General features: G+C 36.7%; 1 protein-coding gene across 2 annotated transcripts in view; it reads left to right on the top strand.

Annotated features, from left to right (window-relative positions):
• LOC112405786 (serologically defined colon cancer antigen 8-like) overlaps positions 1-25,543 on the top strand; it is a 211,316-nt gene that overhangs the window by 104,154 nt on the left and 81,619 nt on the right. For both annotated transcript variants that reach the window (XM_024754333.1, XM_024754343.1), the window contains exons 8-10: positions 12,190-12,317; positions 14,435-14,543; positions 23,714-23,845. In XM_024754333.1, the coding sequence (XP_024610101.1) occupies positions 12,190-12,317; positions 14,435-14,543; positions 23,714-23,845 (369 nt within the window). The remainder of the gene's footprint in view (positions 1-12,189; positions 12,318-14,434; positions 14,544-23,713; positions 23,846-25,543) is intronic.

Raw genomic sequence — 25,543 nt, 5'->3', positions numbered from 1 at the left:
CACATGTGGCCAATGGCTGCCGTACACACCACTGTAGCCCTAGACCTTTTGTTCCTCAGTTTTCCTGGCTTTCCCACAATGCCCACTGTAGATGGAGTCATAAACCCTAAAGTCGATTTCTACAATAATTGGAATCATTCTGTACAAATAAGAAAATCATGTCAGCTTTTTAATTTAAAGCTGGTAGCCAGGACTAACTTTGGTTAATTTTTTTCTGAGGAACTGTCACTTTGAGGGGAGGAGGAGGATAGAGAAAGCAGCTGAAGAGTTTACTGTACCAGCAGCAAATTACAATAAGTTCTTCCATATCTTACTGTCCCGTCTTTACCTTTACATGTTAAGAGCTATGGAAAGTAAATTTGACAAATAATTAGATGCCAGTCCATTAGTTGAATTTAGCCACCTTTCAAATGATGATCTGGGCTGGACATTGCTGGTTGCTTTATGTAGACTATCTCACATATTCTAATAATATCATTTTATTAAATGATAAAATAAGCCTTAGGCTGAAGTTCCACTCTGGTGTCATGCAACTAGTACATAGTGGAGCCAGGGTTCACATCTGGACTGTGTGTGTCCAAAGCCCAAGCTCACATCCACTGTGCTATACCACCTCCCCCTATGTAGGTTTTATCAGTAAACTGAGGAAATTTTTTATTCTTTCCTCAAGGTGTTTTGTCTTTGAGGTAATTATATTGATCGTTACACTTTGAGTAGTCATCTTTTGAGAAATAATAATGATAATAATAATGGGACTAATTGATATTTTTGAACACTTACAATGTGTCAGTACTATACTAAGTGTATTTTAATACAATATCATGCTAGTCTTATAAGGAGAGGTACCACTAACCGCATTTCACATTCGAGAACACAGTGATAGGGTAAGTAACTCACTTAGGGTACACAGCTAGTAAGTGGAGGTATGGAGACTCTGATGCCCAGTCTGTCTGACACCAAAGTATGCACCCTTAATCCCTACCTCCTTGTATACAAAGAATGACCTACCCAGCCCTGCTAGCAGTGAAGTTTACGTACTAAGGGATAAAGGCCAAAAGTGCGACATTATTTTTAGACATATTTTAGGATTTTAGTTGCTCATTTTCCTTTTCTTAGGGCACAAATTCTGCTGGTTTGGGTAGGCTCAAGACAGGCTGCCTCCCAGAAATGAATTTGAATATAAATAGATTTAGAATAAAGGTAAAAGCAGCTTCTCAGGAATAGAAAGGACAGTTCTGCAACTATAAGAATGATGAGGATGATGGCTTAGAAATGGCTTGAGGAAGAAGAAAATCCAACAAACACTTTAAGTTCCTGAAGCAGAGGAAACAGTTAAGGATGTAGATAAAAATAGTTACAAGCAAGTGTTAACAAGCCAAATAGAAATAATGTTAAATCATGAAATGACTAAAAGGAAAAATGTTTTGATGAGGAAAATGACCTAATTACTGTGACAAGAACAATGATTTTCTTATTTAGAAGAGTGAGAATTATACTGGAGTTAAGAATCTGAAAACTTGGCCTCAGGTCAGTTTTTTTCTTTCATAAGCGTAGTATTTTTCAGCCCCAGAGGTTTGTGCAACAATGGAGAGGTTATAGAGATCTTAATCAAGCTTTAAAAATGAACTGTGTTTTTGTTATCAAGCCAAGGTCAGTCAGCAGATCACAGTCCTAATTTCTTTGTACAAACATACTGGGTGGTTGACCAAAGGCCATCACGTTAGAACAATGAAAACCCTGCTGTCTTTCTTACAGAACTTCCCTACTTCCTCAGACGTAGACTTCTGGTAAATTCAGCCATTTGACACATAGCCATAAACTGGTATATAAATTTAAAAGTACTTTTAAGAAGCAAATAACTATCACAAAGCCCTTGCACTTTTCTGTGTAGGATCAGTGGAACTATCCTAAGCATCAGTTTTATATATTAAAAAAAAATGGAAACATAACAAAGCAAAAAACATGTCAGCAAATCATAGCAAACCAATCAATAAAAAAAAATTATAAGAAGCAGATTAGTGCTTCTGTATGCTTTCTGTTTTGTTAGAATAGCACCTGAGACTTTCCATGCAACAAATCGTATCGAGTGTCTGCTGTTTCCAGTCACTATGGTAGATACCTGAAGAAACAACAATGAGCAGTGATTCCTAGGAGCTTCCTAGCAAAGGGAATGCAGCTGCAAGCAGGCATTATGAACCTTGATTTTGAAGAGTTTGTTATATTTGGTGTATTTGCTTAAGGAAGCAGGGATGTAATATATTTTAGATATTTCTACTGCAAATGGTCAGATTTGTATGGGTCTAACACCTGGAAAATTCTCTCTCGTGGAACGGCTCATCTCCCAACATACCAGATAAATGAAGCATTACTCTGTTATGCTTGAGAAATGAGACATTATGACATGTATTTCATAATTGTAACTCTTGCTATTATAGCATATTTCTGAATAAATTTAATAGCCACAAAGTAATCAACATGTTCCCCATTTAAAAATGGATCCTAGAAATTAATTCCAAAACATTTTAATAATAGAATATAAACTCTTTCAGTCAATTGTCCTACAATTTGACAGTGATGCAGATCCATTGAGAGGTTACAGAGATGCCATTATAATACATATTGATCCCACTGATGTCTAATTTGAAGTTACTCATCAGAAGGATTAATTAATTATTGGGAATATGTAGATAAACTGATATTTTTCAGAGAGGAAAGGCAAGAGCGGACCAATGTGATTAGTTTACACAGAAAAGTCAGAGATGGAAATATGAATATTTTGACAATATGAAGATGCATGGCAAAATCATGGTCTAATTTATTTCATGCAAAAGCATGCTTGTTCTTATTCTTTAGTCGTTAGAATTGGGCCCATGGTATTGTAAAATAGAATATAGGAGGGCCTAATATTCTCCCAGGAACTTTGATCAAGACAAGCACTTAATGCATCAGAGCCCTCTGAGCTACTTAAGAAATTTCAAGGCTGAAAATCCTGAAATGTGCATTTGATGGCTATTCAGTCTCAGTATCGATCTATGATATCTACTATATCTAAGAAACAATTACCAAAATTGCTCTTGCTATTGCTGTAGTAATAAGTGCTCTCCCTGCTTCTAATGTTGTCCCTTCCCCATCTGTTCCCCACACTGCAGCCAGAGTGATCTTTCTAAAGCTCGAGTGTGATCACAACACTCCCCTGCTTAAAACCCTACATTGGCTCCCTATTTCCCTGAGGATGAAGTCCTTAAAAATAGCTTCATGTTCTGGCTCCTGCCTACATCTCCAGTCTCATCTTTCTTCAGTCTCCCCTCCACCAACTGCTCGCTTCTACCCCACAACACATATATTCCACCCTCCACTCGTGCCAAAACTGTTTGCAGTTTTCCAAAGGCACCTGATTCTCTCTCTTCCCTGGGCCTTTGCACCAGTTGTCCACTTCACTTGTAACGATATTCCTCTCTTTCTTTATATGGCTAATGACTACTCATTTTAAGCCTCTAATATTTTAAGCTTCCTGAAATCCTCCCTCACTGTGCCTAGCTACTCCCCAGCTCCTGTCCTATCCACTCTATGATAGCAGGAATTTAGCTCCATTTTATTATTTACCTTACTATTTTAGTTGTTTTTTCTTCTATGTTTTCTTCACTAGACCATGAACTCTTCGAGGGGATGGTCATGGTCTGTATCTTGTATACTGATGCATCCCCACACTTTTGTGCCTGGCACAAATTGGTGTTTAAGTATTTGTTGAATTGGATGAGCAATAGAATTTTACTAAACTCCTCATGTAAGGCAATGCCATGGAATGCAAAGGACACCAAACTTACTAGTAGCTGTGCAGTGTTGAGCAAATCTCTTCATTCTCTGAGCTTGAGATACTTCATCTGTCAAACAAGGATATCTGCTCCATCTCCATGCCTTACAGAACTATTAAGAAGAATAAAGAGGGCTTCCCTGGTGGCGCAGTGGTTGAGAGTCCGCCTGCCGATGCAGGGGACATGGGTTCATGCCCCGGTCCGGGAAGATCCCACATGCCGCGGAGCGGCTGGGCCCGTGAGCCATGGCCGCTGAGCCTGCGCGTCGGGAGCCTGTGCTCCGCAACGGGAGAGGCCACAACAGTGAGAGGCCCGCATACCGAGAAAAAAAAAAAAGAAGAATAAAGAGGTCAGTGCATCTGACTGTGCTTTGTAAAATAGAAAGCACAGACACTGGAAGATGATGAGATGGTAAAAGTCTGTGGGTTTTGTCTTAAGTAAATGTGAGTTATTCAGGAGGTGTAATAGAAGCTGGCAATATAGAGTCTAGCACACATCCTTGGCCTTGAAGGTTAGAATTTTCAAATTATTTTGGAGATACTGTAAGAGAACATTTTTGGAGGGAAAAATATTTTTAGGAAAGTTTCTGTGAATTATTTCCTTTCTTTTGTGTTTATTCCTTTGGAAGAACTTGACCTCCTTCGTTTCTGCTTCCTTTCCTAGAAGTGACTCACACTCTGATCTGATAACTCAACTTCCAACATTGTACTTAAAATTCTGATATACTTTGCAGGGAAGAAAATAGAAATAATTTCCTCTAGGAAATATGTATAATGCCATGAAGTTTTTTGCATACTTGAGGAAGTAGGGATTACTGAATCCTAGCCGTCTTGTATTTTCCTTTCCCTATTTGTTTCATCCCTGTATTTCTACATTTGCTCAAATATGAGAACATAGTCCTTGTTAATATTAAACAGGTACAGGATTTTGGTTCTTCTCAAACATGGAAGATACCATTCTCTCTACTAATTTTACTTTGTTTTTATTTTGTTGTTATTATCAATAACAATAATAAAACTAAATTAAATTATTGGCCAAAATAGAGATTATTTTATCCCATTCTCCTTCTAATCAGTAGGTAGGAGGATCCTTAAACCTGTAAGGATACTTAGTATTTTCTGTCCCTTAACAGTTGTTCATTCATTGATTCACTCGTTCATTCGTTCATCAAATATTTGTTGACTGCACAACTGTATTCCATGCACCATTCCAGGCTCTTGGAATAAATTAGTGAGCAAAACAAAGGTCTCTATTCTTCAGGCACTTACATTCCAATTAAGATGTGCACGTCTTATCTTTCCTGGGAGTCTGTGATAAGCTTGAGGCAGGAAATGTATTTATGTGCCTTTTAATGTTTTTGCAAAAGTCAATATATTTCTTTAAGGAGGATACAACTAATTGATGGTGTCATTGTAGGAGGAAGTGTTCCAATAACATATGGGACAAATGGGAAAGGAGAACGAGGACTAGCTTGGGATTGGCTATCAAGATGGATAATATGGGTAGTAAATGACACACACACACACACACGGATAATTGAAATAAGACTCTTGTCATCCTTTATCTCATTTCTCTGCATCCCTGACAGAGTAAGATATTGAAGCATAGAGATTCATACTATGGACTTTAGATTCAGGTACGCCTGAATTTCCTGGCTATGTCCCTTAATAACTGGGAGACTTTGAACAAATTGTACGCCCTCTCTAGACCTCAGTTTCCTCATTTATAAAGTGAGGATAATAAGAGAACCTACGTCTTAGGGTTGTTTGAGATTAAATAAAAGAATACATGTAAAGAGCTTAGCTTATGCTAAACGTTAGTAAATAATAGATTACTAAAATTATTAACCCTTAAAGTAGGCTTTTTTCCTGCCCTATTTTCAGGAAGAACCCCTGGATTAAAAGAATTAAGTTACTTTTTCATGATCACATAGGTAATCAGGAGGTAGATACTATACTTGGATCCTCTATCTCTGTGAGTTTTCTACTGTACCCCATTGCCTCTTTTTCTATTTTTATTGTTTAATTTATTATTATTATTATTTTGGCTGCATTGGGTCTTTGTTGCTTTGTGGGGGCTTTCTCTAGTTGAGGCAAGCGAGGGCTACTCTTCGTTGCGGTGCGCAGGCTTCTCATTGCAACGGCTTCTCTTGTTGCGGAGCACAGGCTCTAGGCATGCGGGCTTCAGTAGTTGCAGCACGTGGGCTCAGTAGTTGTGGTGCACGAGCTTCAGTAGTTGTGGCGCACGGGCTCAGTAGTTGTGGCGCACAGGCTTAGTTGCTCTGTGGCATGTGGGATCTTCCCGGACCAGGGATCGAACCCATGTCCCCTGCATTGGCAGGCAGATTCATAACCACTGTGCCACCGAGGAAGTCCCTCCATTGCTTCTTAAGATGTGGTTTTCCCAGAACACAAAGAGAATCAAGTGAAAAATGGTGTGTATGCTTTAAAAAAAAGCATTAATAGACACTGCTACATATAAAATAGATGAAAACAAGGATTTACTGTATAGCACAGGGAACTATATTCAATATCTTGTAATAACCTATAATGGAAAAGAATCTGAATCACTTGACTGTACACCTGAACTAACACAATATTGTAAATCAACTATAGTTCAATTTTTAAAAAAGCAAAACTAAAAGCTATAAGGAAATATTTAATTCTAGTTACTCATAGATTTGATTTCCATAGTAGATTAGCAACTTAGAAAGCACTTCTGTGTATACCAAGTTTGAGAAAATGAGTATGTTATAGAATGGATTCCAAGTTTCTCACTGTTGAGGAATAATGTTACACTTAGGGAAAAGGGAAGACTAGGTTCTATTGATGTTATTGGATTGGAATTAGAGACATCAATTAGAATGTGTATGTATACATTCACATAAAGATGTATAGACAAATATTCATATTTATATTTATATATTCATATGTATATTCATATACTGGCTCTGTCTACTAAGGTGACCTAGAAGCCAAGACTTGTCAGTAACAATGAGTACCACCTAGTGACAGATCTTGATTTCTAAATACCATTCTCCACCAAAAGGCACAAGAGCTCCTTGAGCAAATGCTGATTCCAAGACTGGTAAAGGACAGTACAAGATGAAACTGGAACATCTTAGGAATAGGAAGCCAAGAAGTGCACAAGAATAATAGATAATATCATATAATTAAAATAGGACCTGGTAGAAGTATTTACAATGAAAACTGTAAACACTGCAAATGAGGGATACCTCCCCAAATCAATTATTAAACATTTTCCAGCACACCAGTAACATCAACCAAGTGATCAAAGATAATATCACTATTATGGGGACAAGTGGACATCATGGTTTTTTGTTTTTTTGTTTTTTTTTGCGGTACCTGGGCCTCTCACTGTTGTGGCCTTTCCTGTTGCGGAGCACAGGCTCCGGACACGCAGGCTCAGCAGCCATGGCTCACGGGCCCCGGACCGGGGCACGAACCCGTGTCCCCTGCATCGGCAGGCGGACTCTCAACCACTGCGCCACCAGGGAAGCCCAACATCATGTTTCTTAACTCACAATAGCACCCCACACCTCCCTGCTGCTTCTCTCTGTAATTCCATCAAGAATGGCTCTCAGCTAGTAAGTATGTTATAAATGGTCTCATACATTTTGTTACACCAATATGCTACTGTCACAAAGCTCTCTATATTTTACTTTAAAAAGGAAACACCTTTTAACCAAAAGGGTTGTATGTCTAATACTAGCACTTCAGTCACTAGTAAAAAGGTGAATAGAAACATGGCGGACAGGATTGGTGCCTCAAATCACTGGCAACACCACGTCCTTGTCCTCAGGTTAGACTTGAGGCTTTCATCATTTCCGTGCCGCACTCACTGGTGAATTTTAGGATCATCAGAAACTTTTAGTCCTTTAATGTAGTAGTAAAATTTTAACTGTACTTAAAAAAAATCTAATTAATCATCTTTGCTCTATGACATGTATTTTTCTAAATAGCAAGATTTAAAATAATAAATGATATGGAAAAGTTGAGCATTAGAAATGTATAGTTAATTCTTCAATCCCATTTTTTAAATGGGATGGTAAATGACATTTTAGAAAATATAATCAACCAGAATTATAATCGGAAAAAAGGAGAGACTAAACCTCAATGTGTGCTTAGTCTGTGTTTGAGGCCTATCCAGTACTTGTTCCCTCCTTTTAACTCTCAATTGTTATCAAGTAAACATCGACATGGCCCACATGCCCATGTGTTGCCACAGGTGATGTGGATAACTTGGAGAAAAAGGTGGATGTTCCTATTCTAATATGTTTGCTCCTTTTTAAAGTCAGCTCTACTGAGGTAAATTTAAATATAATAAAAATCACCAATTTTGAGTTTGCAATTAAATGTGTTTTGACAAATGTACATAGTTACAGAACCATCATAACCATGATATAGAACATTTCTATCAACCCCAAAGTTCCCTCATGCCCATTCCCTACCTCCAGGTCCTGGAAACACTGACCAGTCACTCTATTGTTTACTTTTCTAGAATTTCATGTAAATGAAATCATAAAATATGTCTTTGGTACCTGGCTTCTTTAAGCATACTGTCTTTGAGATTTACCTAGGTGTCATATGTAACAATGGCTTTTTATTACTATTTTATTACTACTATTGCTAGTATTCCATTGTAAGGCTATACCACGATTTGTTTATCTATTTAGCAGTTAATGGATATTTAGGTTGTTTCCAGGTTTTAGCTATTATGAATACATCTTTCAGCCTTATTTTAATAACAACCGAGAAATTCTTCTTTACTGCCATTGCTTTTATTCCAATTTGTAAAGTATGGTAACTATAAGTTTGGTTAAGTGAGATCATCAATATTTTGAGTAAGAACTGAATGAAAACCATTTGGGGAAGCCTGGCCCAGCTATCCTTTACAAGGCTCTCACACCCAGCTGGAATTGACTTATTTTTCTATGCTTTAGTAGTTTTATTCCCTAGTACCTTTCTTGTGGTATATTTCACCTTTTACCATCTATTTTGGCCATTTTGAATCCCCTATTGGGACAATGACTACGCCATATTTATGTATATTTGTTTGACCTGTGCCTAACAGAGCGTCTTTCAAAGTTATGTTAAATATTAAATGAATTGGTTTGGATTCTTCTCTGATCACTTCCTTGGATAACTGAGTGATTTTTATTAATTCTTTCAACCCATTATTGCATTACCTGTAGGGTGTTATAAAATAAGTTTCCTAAATCAAAATATTGCAAATCCCACCTCTGCCTTTACAGCATTTACAGTAACCTTTGAGCAGATTTCTAATTCTTTATGACCCTCCTTTTTTTTCTTTTTCCAACTGTAATGTGAGAGAATTTGATTAAACAAATTTGAGATTCCTTCTCAGTTCTAAAATGTTAAGGTTTTTTAAAAAACCTGCTAAGTCAGAAAGAACCTGCAAGGTGAGAGGGCAACATAGAAGGAAAGGGGTATATAAAGAAGGTAGGAAAGCAAAAATATGTCGTGTTTTTATGCAATTGAAAATGAAATGTGTAGTTTCTTAAACAGAGTAAAAGTTGGGCAAGGATTTAAGAAACAAAAGTTGATGTGTAACAACATTTGTTGGTAGAACATTCTTTTAAATTGTTTTATAAGGAGAACTACAGTAAGACAGTAGTTCTTTTCTCTAGTAAAGTTAGGAGATCAGTAATTAGGTTCCTCATTCTGAAAATTACTGGTGAGACTGGCAACCCCTTTGTGTAAGTGAACCATAAACCCCAGTTTACAAAGGGTAGTCCCAGTTATGACTGTTTGTTTTGGTATAATGACTTATTATTAATTATTAATAATGCCCGTTTTCACTCTCAAATGGGTATTGGTTTTGAACAATGCATTTTTTGGTCACCCGATTACTGGGGATCTCAGAGTCCTAGGTCTCCCGACCTATATCCCCTGCTCTAGCTAGGGTTCTGTCTCGGGGATGGTTACTCAGTGAAAGAATCTGCAGTGCTCTCTTCAAGCTAACCCCTTCAGCGGCAGCATCTCCATCTGGCAACACCATTAGAGCCGTTCTTTTCCATACACTCTTCTCTCTTTTTTTTCACGTCTGGAAAGTTTTTGCCTCCTCATATAAGACTTGAGCAGATGCTGCAGCTTCACTTAAAGACTGCAGCCTTCTTTCCCCTATGGCAAGTATATAAGAACATCCGTTCATTAAACATTCACTGCCCGCTTCCTGTGTGCCATGTACTGAGCTGGACTCATGGTATAGAGAGACAAAGATGGCAGAAAGGGACAGACAAGTAAACCAATAACCAAAGTGTGATAAATGCTATCTTCGTAGGATGCATGCATACACAACATATACTGATGTCACTGTAGAAAGAACAGTTAATTTAGGAGAGAGGGGAATTTTGACCAGGTCCTAAAGGAGCAGTATACATTGAGCAGGGGTGACGGGGTGGTGGGAGGCAGAGAGGGGTGAGGTGGGCGGGGGTAAAAAAACATCCCAGCAAAATGCAGAAACGGGCTTCCCTAGTGGCGCAGTGGTTGAGAGTCCACCTGCTGATGCAGGGGACACGGGTTCATGTCCCGGTCTGGGAAGATCCCACATGCCGCGGAGTGGCTGGGCCCGTGAGCCATGGCCACTGAGCCTGCGCCTCCGGAGCCCGTGCTTCGCAACGGGAGAGGCCACAACAGTGAGAGGCCCGCGTACCGCAAAGAAAGAAACAAACAAATAAACAAAAAAAAAAAACAAAAAAAAACACGCTGAGACATGTGCAGCCTTCCATGGCCAGAAAATATGTGGTACGGCTGGGGAGGCAAAAAGTGGCCTCGACGGACCATCCTTGTGTTGCTGTATACCAGTTTGGAACTGAGTGTGAGGCAAGACCTTGGAGCAAGTCCACGGGGTGTTGTTACTAGAAGTACCAGAAGGGACCTTATTTCACATTTAGCGTGGCCCCCTGATGATCCATTTGATTGAGGTGTGGGTGTATTTTCATTCTGGAATTTTGTACTACAACATTACCACATTCATTGACCTATTACAATACAGACTTTCCTTATGTTGCTTTATGATTAGAAGCCAGTGATTTGAAGTTCCACAGCAGTACATAGACTAGTAGTGATAGTGTTATGGAATTGTTTATTTTTAGTTTGGCAAGACAAGACAGTAAATATCTCAATTAGTAAAGTAAAGCAGCATGGATGAGAAATGCCCACAAGAAGATTAGGAGTTAGAAATGACTAAGCCAGTTAATTGAAGGAAACTTTTATATCACTTACCCATATTTAGAGAATAAAGAACCAACCTAATGTGTGTATGTGTGAGTGTGTGTGTGTTTGTGTGTATGTGTGTGTGCTCACACACATTGTCATTATCCACAGTGGTGCCAGTGATGAGGTCCTTTGCATTCTTCAGGTTCTAATTGTTTAGGAAATTTCTCTCTTTAGGAGCCACTGTGATTGGATATTGACCCATCCACTGGTCAATATCCAGTCACAGTGGGGTGAGATACATCGTCTTTGACTACAGAAGCTTCTCATCCTGCAGTTTCTTTCAGTGTGACCCAAAAGGGATCTTATTATGAAGTGCTGGGAGAAGTTTTTTATTTTCATATTTATATTCACATTACATGGCCTAATGTGTGAAAATATTTAATGAAAACATGCATGTGGTACTGCAGAATCATTTACTTGCCTCCAGATAGAATCTCCTACATTATATTTGAGATTCCGTTTTAAGCTTGGGAGGAAAAGCAGAGGTTATCTACAAAACTTAGTTTCAAGAATTTAAGTTTTGGGCATATTGAGTCATGCTCTTCCTGTAACTTCAGGATCTTTAGGAAATATTGACCATTCAAAAGAAAAAAGATGGGCTTCCCTGGTGGCGCAGTGGTTGAGAGTCTGCCTTTCGTGCCCCGGTCTGGGAAGATCCCACGTGCCACAGAGCGGCTAGGCCTGTGAGCCATGGCCGCTGAGCCTGCGGGTCCGGAGCCTGTGCTCCGCAACGGGAGAAGCCACAATAGTGAGAGGACCGCGTACCGCAAAAAAAAAAAAAAAAAAAGATTAATTGGCGGTACGTAACATTGAGAATATTATAGAGAACGGTGTTTGTGTTTTAAAGTTACAAAATAGCATTATTCAGTTGTCATGATTTTTTGATTTTTAAAGTTGCTTACTTTAGTCAATTTAGATTTATGGCAAGTATTTAACATTGTATGAAAGGTCCTTTGGAGTTTCTGCCTAAAGTAAGGGGGAGTCTGTAGAAAGACTGTTGTCTACTTATGCTTAACAATTTACTACGTATCAGCTCTCTGTGGTCTGTAGGGGAAATGATGGGGATTAGTGCATCTGTAGTTTAAATTTCTGTCTGTCTCCTCTCTGCCTTGTAGGCTGGAAAAAGATAGCATTCAGCAGAGCTTTAGCAACGATGCAAAGGCCCAAGCCCTTCAGGCCCAGCAAAGAGAGCAGGAGCTGACACAGAAGATACAGCAAATGGAGGCCCAGCATGACAAAACTGGTAGGTGGTAGGGAAAGATTAGAGCCTGGGCACTTGCTCACAAGCCAGGCCCACGCCTTACTGTGAAATGACATCAGGAACACCTGTAACCTTTGGCTGGCCGAAGGGAGCAGATGCTAACTACACCGGAGATTCCGAATTACATATTAGTTAGCGTTTAAAAGAGAAAATGGAAAGTATTGCCCACTGTCTGTTGATTTCAGAGTGCTGCTCTCACATCTGTTGCACCATCTGGATTATGAGTTTATTTACCTGTGTTCAAGAAACGTAAAGCTGAGAGAGACCACAACAAAGTAGAAAAACAAAGGGCTTGTTTTTGGCTGGGTTTTCAGGCACACATGTTATATAAAGAAAATAGCATCAGAAGCTCTGCGGGAAATGCTCTGAGCTTACAGTTAGAGCCTCCTGAATAGCATTGAACAGTTCCCACAGTACACACATTATAGCTACTCTAAAAGCCTAATGAGTTTGCTTCAGCATCCAAACTGGAGAAAAGCTTTAGCCATTAATCGGTTCTTAATTCACTGTCGCAGCTGGATGTAATTCAGTGGCTCCAAATTGATATGTTCCTTTATTTAATCTTTGCAGCTTCGAACATTTTTAGCATTTGTATGATTTCCCCACCTCCCCCAACCCAGTCTAGAGTGATGTTTAATCCTTTGCATTCTTCAAGTTCTCACAACTGCTGTTAAAATTCACTAATACAAGGCATTGACCACAGCTGGCAGCTTGGCTAAAAATTGCCATCTTTCATCACATTGGCACTATTCTGCAGACTGAGTTGGCCAGTAACTCTTTACCTTTAATTTGAAAGTAAAATGCACTTTGAAAATAGGCAGTTTGATTTGTTCAGTCGGAGCATTATGTAGTTCCTTTCACTTTTGAGTTGTGTGTTCACAGACAGTGTTAGTCAAAACAAGACAGTGTCAGTCATTATAATTCCACACCACATACACCAAGCTGATTGTACTATTAAAACAAAAGTTTAATTGATCCTGTTTCTTCCAGAAAAATGTTGATTAATTTTTAGTGCCTTGATTTATTTTGCTTTGTATGCTATATGCTTTTTTGTCAGTCATTGTCTAAAACTTAAAAGAAAGGGCCTGTTAAACCTTTCACCTAAAGATAATTTTCATGTGATTTGATGTATACTATATTTGATGACATGGTAATAAATGGTTGCTTATCCTGTAAGTGAAAAATTGCTAATGTAAAATTCATTTAATAATCTGTTTGCTAATAAAGAGGCAAATGTCATATTGATCCACATAATTCACTCCATCACTTTCAGTAGAGATTTTCTTCTCACAGTGTTTGGCCAGAAGAAATGAAAATTCTCCAGGCTTGGTAGTTGTTTTTCCACTAAAAACAAAAGGAGAAGATTACAGGATGAATTATTGTTTGCCTCCACTACTATCAGGATGCCGGTGATCAAGGAGTCTTGGGCAGTATCTCTGAGTGCTAGATAAGAGTATTAACTGAACCACCATGAGAATACTTCCCTTTGTTTTGCACAAAAATACATACTCTCTTCAGTTTCTTTGATCAGATCTTCATTGAAGCTCACACTAAATAGATGGGGAAAATTATTTATTTCCAATAAAATAAGGAAAGTTATGTATTTTTCTTTTATGATTAGAGAAGTATATGCAAGATGGGAGTAGTGAAATATGTGAGCAGATATGAAACATAAAGCATGAATTACAGTGTAGAAAGAGTTCCTCAATTATTTTAGTTTTGAATTATCTGGTTGTGATAAATTTGACACTGTTTATAGTAGAATTATCAAAATAAAAATATATTGCATATTACAAAGATATAAGCATCTATGACTCCACTTGAGGTATTTGACAATTTATTAACATGTGAAAAATTACACAGAGCTGATATGATCAGAAATGTTTCTGTTGTGTAATTATTAGGGAAATAAATGTCTCACAAGATTTAGTGTCTTGCCAGATGAGCATTCCTTTGACCTAGGACTGTAAAAGTGATCTAGCGTCTTATAGGAAAAGTGTGGTTGTCTTAGCACTTTTACCACTATACATGTGGAAGCACTGCAGAGCTACCACCATAAACATCTTATGTTGCTGGGGGGGGGTTATTGTTATTTCTAGAAAATGAACAGTATTCATTGCTGACCTCCCAGAATTCATTTCTGACAAAGTTAAAGGAAGAGTGCTGCACATTAGCCAAGAAACTGGAACAAATCTCTCAGAAAAGCAGGTGGGTAATATGATACAATACTTTCAGAGCACTGTTTATATGAATACTGTAATTTTTTTCTTAAAAGACAATATTTCCACTATTTTATAGTCTAATGTCAAAATTAGATATGTATTGACATATTTCCTGTAAAAAACATTTTCTCTCTATGAGAATTTTCTTAATTATCCATACAGACACCTTGATGTTTTTTCATAATTAGGTATCCATACTATACTTTGACTTTTTTAATGTTCAGAATTGAAAACTATGAAATTTCAGAGCACAAAGGTCAAGATGGCATCCTTTTAATAAAGGATGCAGATAAATCAAGCAGTTCTAAAGTCATATTTTAACACAGCTAACATATTTTAGTCTATTATCATAGTTCTCCATGAACACATAAAAGCTATCTTTAAGGCAAATGATAATGGATAAAATATGAATGTATAAAAATAAAAGTAGATGATACTTTGAAATAAACCAAAACCATCTTTTCTTTCTCCTAAAATTGTTTCATTTTAATAAAATAGCCATCATTGATTTTGTAGGTACATGCTCTTTTATAAATCCACTGATTGGGTTCTTAATGAATTTTTTTCTGTACATTTTCTAATCATATGATCTCAATAAATGAATTACTTATATTCTAAATTCTAAGAAGCCTGAGTTCTCGTCTTAGCTCTGACAGTAGCTGTGTAATCTTGGACAAATTTATTTGACCTGCTTGAACTGTGGTTTCCTCTTGTAAATGAATGATGTTGAACAGAGTCACTTTGACTTGAACTCAAAAGAAATCATTCATTTAACTAGCTAGGTATAAAATGTCGCATTACAGTATAACCTAATGGGAAAATAATCTGTGTATCTTCTCTTGCATACTTTTCTGAAACTCACTTAGATCATCAAAGAACAAGCAATAGGGCTCAGCAAACCAACTACTGACTTAGGTTTATTATTAAGAAAGAATTTCTAGGAGGGTCAGAGCATGTCTGATCACTCTGAGCCCTATCTTGGGTTCCTGCATCAATAAGCTGGCTTACCTTATGGAATCCCCATCCCTGAATTTTTTTGAAAATCAGGGGGCTTATGAATCCAATTCTTTCAGCTCACAGGAAGGCAGAAGCTCCTATAACCACCCAGAATGTGCTCTGAACATGTACCTTCTTAGCGAATACTAATTAAGTATCTTGTTTGGGATGGGAAAAGGCTTAGGGTACCAAAATACCCAGTATTTTCAGGAAATTTGACAAGGAAACCCAAATAATTTTGCCGTGGAAGAGACCCTCATAATATATCAACAGGAGGTATTCCTAACTAGAAATATTTGATTTACCTCACATAGATATAAACAAACTAGATTAATAACTTAAGCAAAAATTATTTTGAATTGGGTCTTAAAAGACTGTGTTATCTTAAGATTGCTTTGGGGTTGATTATTGATTAATTATCTTGCTGTCTAAGGAGACATAATTGAGGAAATGGAAGTGTATAAAAGAGAAAGAGAAGCTATATGCTTGCTATATATTATTTAATTCTCACAACAGCTTGAGACATGAATTGTTATCTTCTTTTACAGAGGAGGAAACCAATACTCAGAGTGTTTAAATAGCTAGTAAGTAGGAGCACTAGAATTCTAACTTAGACATTTCTGGTTCCAAAGCCTATGATCTTTCTTACAATAAGTATAATTATTTTATATCTACTACTAAAGAAAATCCAGGCCAAAGTAGTTACAATGGGAAAGTTTAGGAAAGAAAAATTAATCTTTATATTTCCATGGAGAAGTAAGCATACTTGGCATGTGAGGGTTAACCTGTGAGCCTGGGTTAACCTGTGCCATGTGCCCTCAGGCCTTCTTTCCCCTGCTCTAGGTCTATCAATTTACCCTGTACTAGTCTAGTGAACTTGAACCTCAGCCTCTCTTCTCTTCAACTCCTCTCACTTCTGATTCTAGCTCCTGACTGCTACTTTGTAAATTGAATGTGTTCCTTTATGTCTGATACACAGCTGGCACCTGATACATATTTACTGAATGAATGAATGAAACAAATGAGCATGGTGCTACTACCCCCTATATCCTGATCTGACTCTGGTTCCAGACTATTCCTTTGTTGATGACAGGCAGCGTGCAGTAAAAAACACTTTGGAATTCAGAAGGAACAAGGTTTGAATCTTGCTCTGACACTTAGCTTCATAACCTTGCATACATCACTTAATTTCTCCAAACCTCAGCTTCTCCATCTGTAAAAACCTTTTAAAAACTATGTTACAGGTTTATGGTGGGAATTAGTAATTTAGAGAGATGTATATAGGTACACACATATACATAGCACCTAACACCATGCTTGACTCATAGAAGTATACAGTAGGTGCTATTGCTGTCATTGATGGTATCATTTTAAGGGTCTTGACTGGCAATTAGGATATCACTTCACCTAGCTACTAATGTCTTGGCCAGAGTCTGAGTGCCATAATTCTCTGACAGACATAAAGTCTATACCACAGTGGAAAACCTTTCTGAAGGCAATGCAGGATCAGGAAAATGTGGATTTGGTTGTGTTTCAGCTCCTGCTCTAGTACCTCGTCTTGTAAGTCTGAAGAGTTAAAATAGGCATCTACTGTAACTTTATAAGTGGATCCAAAACTAAAACCTAGCAAATAATAAAGACTAGATAAGTTGTAACTTATTACTGTTAAAACTTTTAAGTGCCCCTAAAATTTACAAAATGTACATTTTGTGTGTCTCACAAGAAATTAGCATTATAAATAGGATAAATTGTGATTTGGTGGTGGGGGGGTTGTTCGTTTGTTTACTCTTAATTTCTCATTTCACTCTGGCTTCCTACATGAAAGACACTCCATTTTGATATTACCTTTGCTTTGAAAACACCTATAAAACTTGAAGGGCTCAGAGTGTTTCTTTTAAAGTAAAGCTATACATTTATTAAGTCTTGTAAAAGCCCTCCAGGAGTGAGCCTCTACATACCCTCTACTAAACTTTTAGGATAAATAATTCCCCCTGTGCTTTGAAGTGAGGAAATCCTGAAGTTTTCTGAGCTTTCTAAACTGTTGTCATTGTGAAAGCACAGTCTCCAAAATAATTATTTAGGCCATATGGTAATTTTAATCCAGGTTTTCCTCAGAGTACTGCAGTAAAATTTTTCCTGAAAGTAAGTGTATTTATTTCATGTTGACTAACAATTTAAACATTTTTTTTTTGGTCTAAGAGTTTCATGTTATTCAAAATCCCATACTAAATAAATGGATTCATACCATTTAAAATATGCTTTTTTTTTTTTAAAATTTTTTTTTTTTTTTTTTTTTTTTAACTCACAGATCTAGTCCTCTGACTAGAGCCCCTGAAGAATCACTGGGAAAGCTGACAATCTGGGAGCACCAATCCCAGACACTCTTACTCTCTATCCCATCCTCATGCTAGGCTGCTTTATGAAAGTGTTTAGAAATGGCTCCTCCGTGTGTACGTCCTGTTGTATGTGTTTCTCCCCAAGTAGATGTAAGTCGCATTATGGCTGTGCCTATTGCTTCTGCTGTCTGCAAGCCCTCCACAGTGAAAAGCCAGTACTTCCTGCACAGTATGCCTTCCACACTGCTCGGGTGGTGTCTGTAACCCCAGGGTTTGTGAATGGCACATCCCATTTTAAAACTAAAAGTGAACTGCCAATTCCATGCATTTTATATAGCTTGTTTTTGAGCATCAGACAAGTAATTCCATTTTGCTTTTAATTGGCACTAGGCAGACATTCTGGCTGATTTTAGATGAAACTCACATAAACTTCAGCTCCCTTTTGTCTTTATTTCCCAGGACTCTGAGAGCTTATTACAGTGGTAGGGTTGTTTCTGAAGTTGGTAAATGGAGATATTTAAATATCTTTGGTGCAACTGTGATTTTTCTTTATCAAAGTGAAGGAGGTGTTCCCTGTCCCCAGGCACTTAGATGAATCAGCAGTAAAATGTTTGCAGTGCAGTTTGCAGTGCAATCTAAAACGTGGCCTGGGAAGAGCTCAGAGAGGTTGGGCACCGGCTAGGAAGGGAGCCTCTGCCAGCTGCAGAATGGAGATCCAGCATGTGCTAGGTTTTCACCTCTCAACACTTCTGCCCCAGTGAAAAGAAAAGGATATAGAGCATAGAACTGGGGTCTGCATGGTTTTGCTTCTCTTTGTTTTCTATCATTGTCACTGTCTGGGTTGCTAGGTTCGTGGATTGATGTCTAACACTACCCATTGTATATTTGTGATTTGCGTTTTGTAATTAAGAGGGACAATGGGAGTCCATTGGGTCTCGTTATATATAATGGTTGGTTTAATTTGTTTTGCTTCTATCTTGTTAATTGTAAATTGATCATTAAGATTTGAATTCTAATCTGTCACCAGGGTTGTGGGTATTGAGGCTAGAGCAATAATCCTGGCTTTAATCACTGATGATGAGAAACAAATTTTATAATTTTGGTACATATTGCAGTTCATATATTTTAACACTGTATTTTATGGTGTTATAAATATTGTTAAATGACTTTTAGTGTAGTTTTACTATGTGGACTATAATGTATAAATTATATTACTGTTTTGGCAACAGTAGGTATCCAACTGTGTGAGTTTAATTGAAGTAAAGAACACATACCCGGTTGAACTATTTTTTTTCCCTGGCATGTTCAGATGATGTTAGTTTGGGATGCTACAAAAATTATATTCTACAAGAAGAAACTGATATTGTCCTCTGCTAATTATTACCAAAAGTTGAATGAGACTCTAAAAGAGTAAAAAATTAAGGGGTCATGTTTTTCTTTAAAAAGCAATTATCACTGTAATCCTAATTATCGTAGTAAAATATTATACTTCATGGAAATGTAATTACACAGTATAACTGGTATATAAAAATGCAGTGAGAAGTTCATGCTTCTGTAAAGGCAGAAATTACCTAAATTTTCTATGAAAATGGATTAGAATCAATTTTCTTTTTATATGACACTAGGATAATCATGCCACAAATGTAATCTCAAGCTAACATAGAAGCTCGTAAGTTTACTTTTTGAACTTTGTAAACTGCTAGTTCTTTCAATATATCATGGACTCTAGACAGATAAAAGATGATGTCCATGTACATATACCAAATTTTTATTGAACATTGGAAGTTGGTAGGCAAATTACTATTATAAACAAAGAAAAGCATACACATAAAATATGCAAAGCAGAAAAGTACTGTAGCAATAAAATACTTGATAGTAATATGTACTTTACAATTAACATTTATATTTTTGAAATTCTGTATATAAGATATCCTCAATATAGGGCATTTGGTTATAAATGCAAAGAAAAATTAAGGAAAAAAATTTCCTGTAACATTACCATCCAGCTAACTATGGTTAACTTTTGACATGTTTACTTTCAGTCATTTTCCATGTGTAGGTAAATGTGTATGTTACCATGCACTTATATTGTGAGTGATATACATATGTGTGTGTGTATATATACAGTTTTACACCCTGCTTTTTTTACTTAATATTATCTGATGAACACTTTTCTACATCAGTAAATACTCAGAAAACATAATTTTAGTTGAATCATTTGTATGAATAATAATTCATCAGAATTTTAAACTCTTTTAAAATGTAATGAATAATATAATAATAATTTTATACATAAATCTGAATTTTTTCATGATTTTCTTAGTTGAGATGTCTAAAAGGGGATTGCTGGTCCAAAGACTGTGAACCCTGTTAAGGCTGTTAATGTGTATGACTTTGCTCAAGTACTGCACTAAATTCTGCTCAGTATATATGTGTACATAGCAGTTTGTGACAAAAGAAGTGAGAGGTTTTTCAAAAAAGGAGTGAGGGGCCATGTTGCACAGTGGGTGGGACAACCCCTTTAGAGTTGGACAGACCAGTGTTTGTGTCTGGGCTTGGGTAATCACCATTTAGGTGACCTTAGGCGAATTATTAAACCTCATATTTACCTCCCAGAGAAAAGGGAATAAACACTTAACCTTGTAGGATTAATTGAGATCATAATGTAAAGGATGAATTCCACTACCTAGTGTAGTGTAGGCATACAGTAAATGTTTTATTAGGCATTTCTTTGAATAATAGGGAAATTGAATGTTTTATAAATGTTTATTGATCATTTATGTTTCTTCCTCTGTGAGTATTTTTCATATCCCTTGTACTTTTTTAATTGGAATTTTGATGAAGAGTGGGGATAGCAGTTTATTATATAATGCTTCTAATATTCATTTGTCTCATTTTTTACGTTCCCTTTTTTTAATTTCGAAAAATTTGTTCCCAGTTCTTTTTGTTTCTTAAGAATTTTTTCAAAATCAAGGTGACTTTATTTTTTGTTTTAAATATTACAATACATGTCCATTGTAAAAATTCAGAAAATACAGAAAAGGAAAAAAAATATTTTATATTGCTAATCTGGACACCAAGAGATAATCAATATTAATATGTGGAATACATGTCAAAATATTTTTTATTTTATAAAATAAAATTACCTTATGCTGATTTTTAATATTTTCCTTTTTTACCAATATGTCATATTTTTAGGTCAATATATAACACCAATAAATAGCCATATTTTCAGAATAGCATCTTGATATTTCTTTTTTAAAGTAATGTAACTAATCATCTGTTGATACATTTCTGGGTTAAGTTTTCATATATTGGGTTGCAGAGCAAGGTTGTTTCTAGAAACAGTGCTACAAGGAGCATGCTCATAAAAACATATGATTTTGTTGTATGTAAAAGCTTTATATTCTTATATCGTAAAATCTATGTTTCCTTCGTGACTTTTCAAAAGTGACTTGTTTTTCTGGGAAAGTACCTGAGAACAGATAAATATTCTTATGCATTTTTTTCTAATGCAGTTTAAGGATATTTTTGGGCCTTTTGGAATTTTAGTGCATAGTGCATATTGTGATAGGAAATACTAATCGTGGAAGAATACTAAATTAAAAATTTCATATAACTGCTCCTAAATTCTTTTATATTGTATGTGATTTTGAAAGGATAGACATAGTCATTATTTACTTATTTAGACTATTTCAAATATAAGTAAATTCTTATTAGAAGAAGTAAATATAGATTGAGTGCTTAATCTGAGCTTGAAAATGAGATAATCCATGCCCTTGTGTGTAATCTGTAATCTAGCAAGAAGGATGAGGCACAGAGCACAATTCACAGGAATAAATTATAAGCTAATGTATGCATAAAAGCTAGAGGTAGTTTCAAAAAATGTGCTGGCATACTGAGAACTGCAGGTATTAATCAGAGCAAGCTTTCTTCGAGATGAAACTTGAACCAAGGTGAAAACAAAATGAGGAATGAGGTGAACTAAAAGCGAGCAATTGCTTCATGCCATGTGAAGCAGCTTGGTCCTTGGGATAAATTCCCTTAGCAAATCCAAATCTTTTCCAGTAAAAAAAAAAAAAGGCTATGTCACCTAATGGAGGAATCCTTTCTTTGGAGGGAAATAATTTTACATCAAGCATCTCACATAAACCTCAAGAAACGAACCAGTTGTTAACTACTTGTATTTTAATGTGCAAGACTTCTAAGCTTTCAGTTCTAACCTATGAGGCAGTGGAGTATGAGGAGATGGTGGAGTAAGTAGTAATGTTTAATTAAATCAAGGACAAAGTACAATTTTTCTTGGACAGATGTCTCTCTTAGCTTCAAATTTTGAGCCTTGAAATGGCCATCCAAGACACTGAAGAAGTAACGTTATTTCCTCACAAACACCAATCATCACCAAAGCAGATAGATATCTGTAATCCCAAATGAAATAATGTGAAAACAGAAAGAAAATTGGGGGAATGGTACCTCACTTAGCAAATGGAGGAAGGTGAGTCTTAAATGTCTGCAAACAGGGATACTTGTATGTGAAGCAAGCTGATCTGCTCTCAGGATCCCAGAAAGACTTAGAAGGCAGGAGTGGAATATAGGACTGAAGCCAAAGTTGACAGTTCTACCCCCACCCCATGCAGCCAGGTGACTATCCCTCCTCCACCCAGAAAACTAGGAGCTTCTCCTCTGAAGAGATTAAACCAGCAGGCACTGGTGAAAATAGCTGCACTGAAATTAGAATAGAAGAATTAATTAAAAGTCTACATTCTGAAAGGTGAGTACACCACCCCTCTATTTCCAACCAGCTCCTAGACCACTGATGGTTAGGGTTGTACACAACAAGCAGGAAAATGGAGAATCCTTCTTTTGAGAAACAGAATGGCCACAGGGGAAAGAATTACGGATGCTGATAATATTGGGAATCTCCCATCAGAAAAGATGGCTTGCCACTCAATCATTCTACACGAAAGCCCACTTGTTTAGGGAAAATAAATGTACACAAATGCATGTGTAATCATAATATACTCCTTAAACAACAAGGACCAATATTTATGTAGTTGTTATGACATAAAACTGATACTGATTTAACTACAAACTGAAATATTAGTAATTACATTGACAAGCTGGAGGTGGAGTCAGGGGGCAGAGAACCACCATTTTTTTTTTTTTTTTTTGTGGTACGCAGGCCTCTCACTGTTGTGGCCTCTCCCATTGCGGAGCACAGGCCCTGGATGCGCAGGCTCAGCGGCCGTGGCTCACAGGCCTAGCCGCTCCACGGCATGTGGGATCTTCCCAGACCGGGGCACGAACCCGTGTCCCCTGCATCAGCAGGCGGACTCTCAACCACTGCCCCACCAGGGAAGCCTCACCATTTTTTAAAACCATATGATTTTAATCATGTACCATTAAATTAGCTATGTTAATTAAAAGAAACAACTCTCTGTCAGAAATTAGGCCTGGGGTTGTTCCTGTAACGGCATGGTAGCTGGCCTGTAATAGATACTTACTAAATATTTGGTAAATTAATAGCTGCCTTTTTAAAAACGGGATTTGATTATTATCAATTTTGTCTTGTTCCTTGAAAAAACTCTCTCTGTTGAAGTTGTTATTCCTCTTTCTGTCTACCAGTTGAGTTCCTGCAGTGTGTATATCCTTCTACTAGACATTCTGTAATTTCTGAAATATTTTATTTTACATAAAATAATTTTTATTGACACTGTTATGTTTAAGTACAGAGTTCAAGAAAATGATAAGGTTATACAATAAAAACATGGTCTGTTAATAAGAACCTTTAACATCAGTCACTTCTGTGTTTACACCTCTCTAGATCTGAAATAGCTCAGCTCAGTCAAGAAAAAAGGTATACATGTGACAAACTGGAAAAGTTACAGAGAAGAAATGATGAATTGGAGGAACAGTGTGTCCAGCATGGGAGACTACATGAGATAATGAAGCAAAGGTAATAAAGACTTAATAATCAACTGATGTGCCACATATTGAATGTGTTTGGTTCAAAAACAGAATGGGAATTGCTGTGGAATAAATAGAATTCATGGTTACTATGGTACTCAAGGAACATGCTTAAAATCTAATATTTCCATATATTTATGCTTTCTCAATTTAGGTTGTTCTTATAATACACAGAGAGGAGAGCACATTCCCTCTTTACTATTCTCTAAAGACACAGAAGTAGATTTAATATAGAACACTGTAGGAAAACCATCTACCTTTAAGGTGCAAGCTGGTAATGTAATATGCAGGAATTTCAAAACTTCTCTTCTAGAAATTAGGTTTTGTATGTATTTTTGTAAGATACAACATGTAAGGCCTAAGAAGGTTAAATATATTGCTAGAGTCAGAATTTGACTCCAGACCCTGTGGTTCTTTCTAGTGGTGTACTTTGAGCAAGTTACTTAACCTCTCTGAGCATCAGTTTCTTCATCTATATATTGGAGCTAACAATAGCCACTTTGCAGTTTGGTATAAAGATCAAATATAATATATGTAAAGCACCTGGCTCATAATAGCCACCTACTAAATGGAATCAATATTTACTCTCTTTTTCTAGATGGAGAAGCTCAAGCTGAGAGATACTAATATATTTGCTCAAAGTGCCATATTGAGTAAGTTGGTAGAGTTCAAACTTGAATCATGATCTTTTGATTCCAAACTCCTTTCCTTTTTTGTGCAGTATTTTTTTGTGTGTGAAAAACACAGTCCCTTATATTTACTATAAATGTGTCACTCCTAATTTCTATATAGTGATGAATTACCCAGGAAAAATAATCTCAGCAATCGCACACATAACAGCAGTTAACCTTCCAGTGGAGATAGTTTTCTTGGCATCCATCTCCCCATTTCTATCCCATCCCCAGACACCCCAGGCCTACTCTGTTTCAAAATCAATTGTTCATATAACTGAGGGGAAAAGAAAATATTTAAATACTCCCTCTATCATTATTTTTTAAAGTAAACATGGAGTCCCGTGGCAGGGGCAGGAGGAATGTTTATAAATTTGATCACTTTCTCTATTGAAGAGAAGAAAGGTAGTCAGAAAATGACACCAAAATATTAAAAGGTGAGTATATTTATAAAGAATTAATCATTCATTTATTTTCTAAGCCAGAGATCAGCAAACTATTTCTGTAAAGGACCAGAGAGTAAAATATTTTAGGCTTCCTGGGCCACGAGTAGTCTCTGTCACGTAGTCTTTGTTTTGTTTTTCTTTACAACCCTTTAAAAAGACAAAAACCATTCTTAGCTAGAAGCCCAACAAAATGAGTGAAAAGATTTGGACCTTGGGCTATAATTTGCTCCTGCACTATGCAACCAACTCATCTTTCTAATATTTCTTTTCTTACATCTGTATATTGTTTTAGAGTTCACAAGATTCACCTCACACATGTTTTCTTACCTGAAACAAACCTGGGAAGTAGTTGTTATTATCATCTTCCTTTCCAGGTGGAAAGCTAAGGCTCAGAAAGATAAAGTTGCCAACTGAAGGTCAGATAGTAAATTAATCATTCATTCATTGATATGAATGATAGTAAATTCATTCATTCAACAAATATTTATTGATTGCTACCATGTGTCATGTTCTCCACCACATGCTGGGAGTAAAATAGCAAAGTAAATATAATTCCTAGTCTAATGGAGT

The sequence above is a fragment of the Neophocaena asiaeorientalis genome, unplaced genomic scaffold (genome assembly GCF_003031525.2).
Source record: "Neophocaena asiaeorientalis asiaeorientalis breed wild unplaced genomic scaffold, Neophocaena_asiaeorientalis_V1.1 scaffold524, whole genome shotgun sequence".
Classification (NCBI taxonomy): Eukaryota; Metazoa; Chordata; class Mammalia; order Artiodactyla; family Phocoenidae; genus Neophocaena; species Neophocaena asiaeorientalis.
The sequence above is the reverse complement of the archived record's forward strand: the minus strand, read 5'-3'. Positions and strand labels throughout refer to the sequence as shown.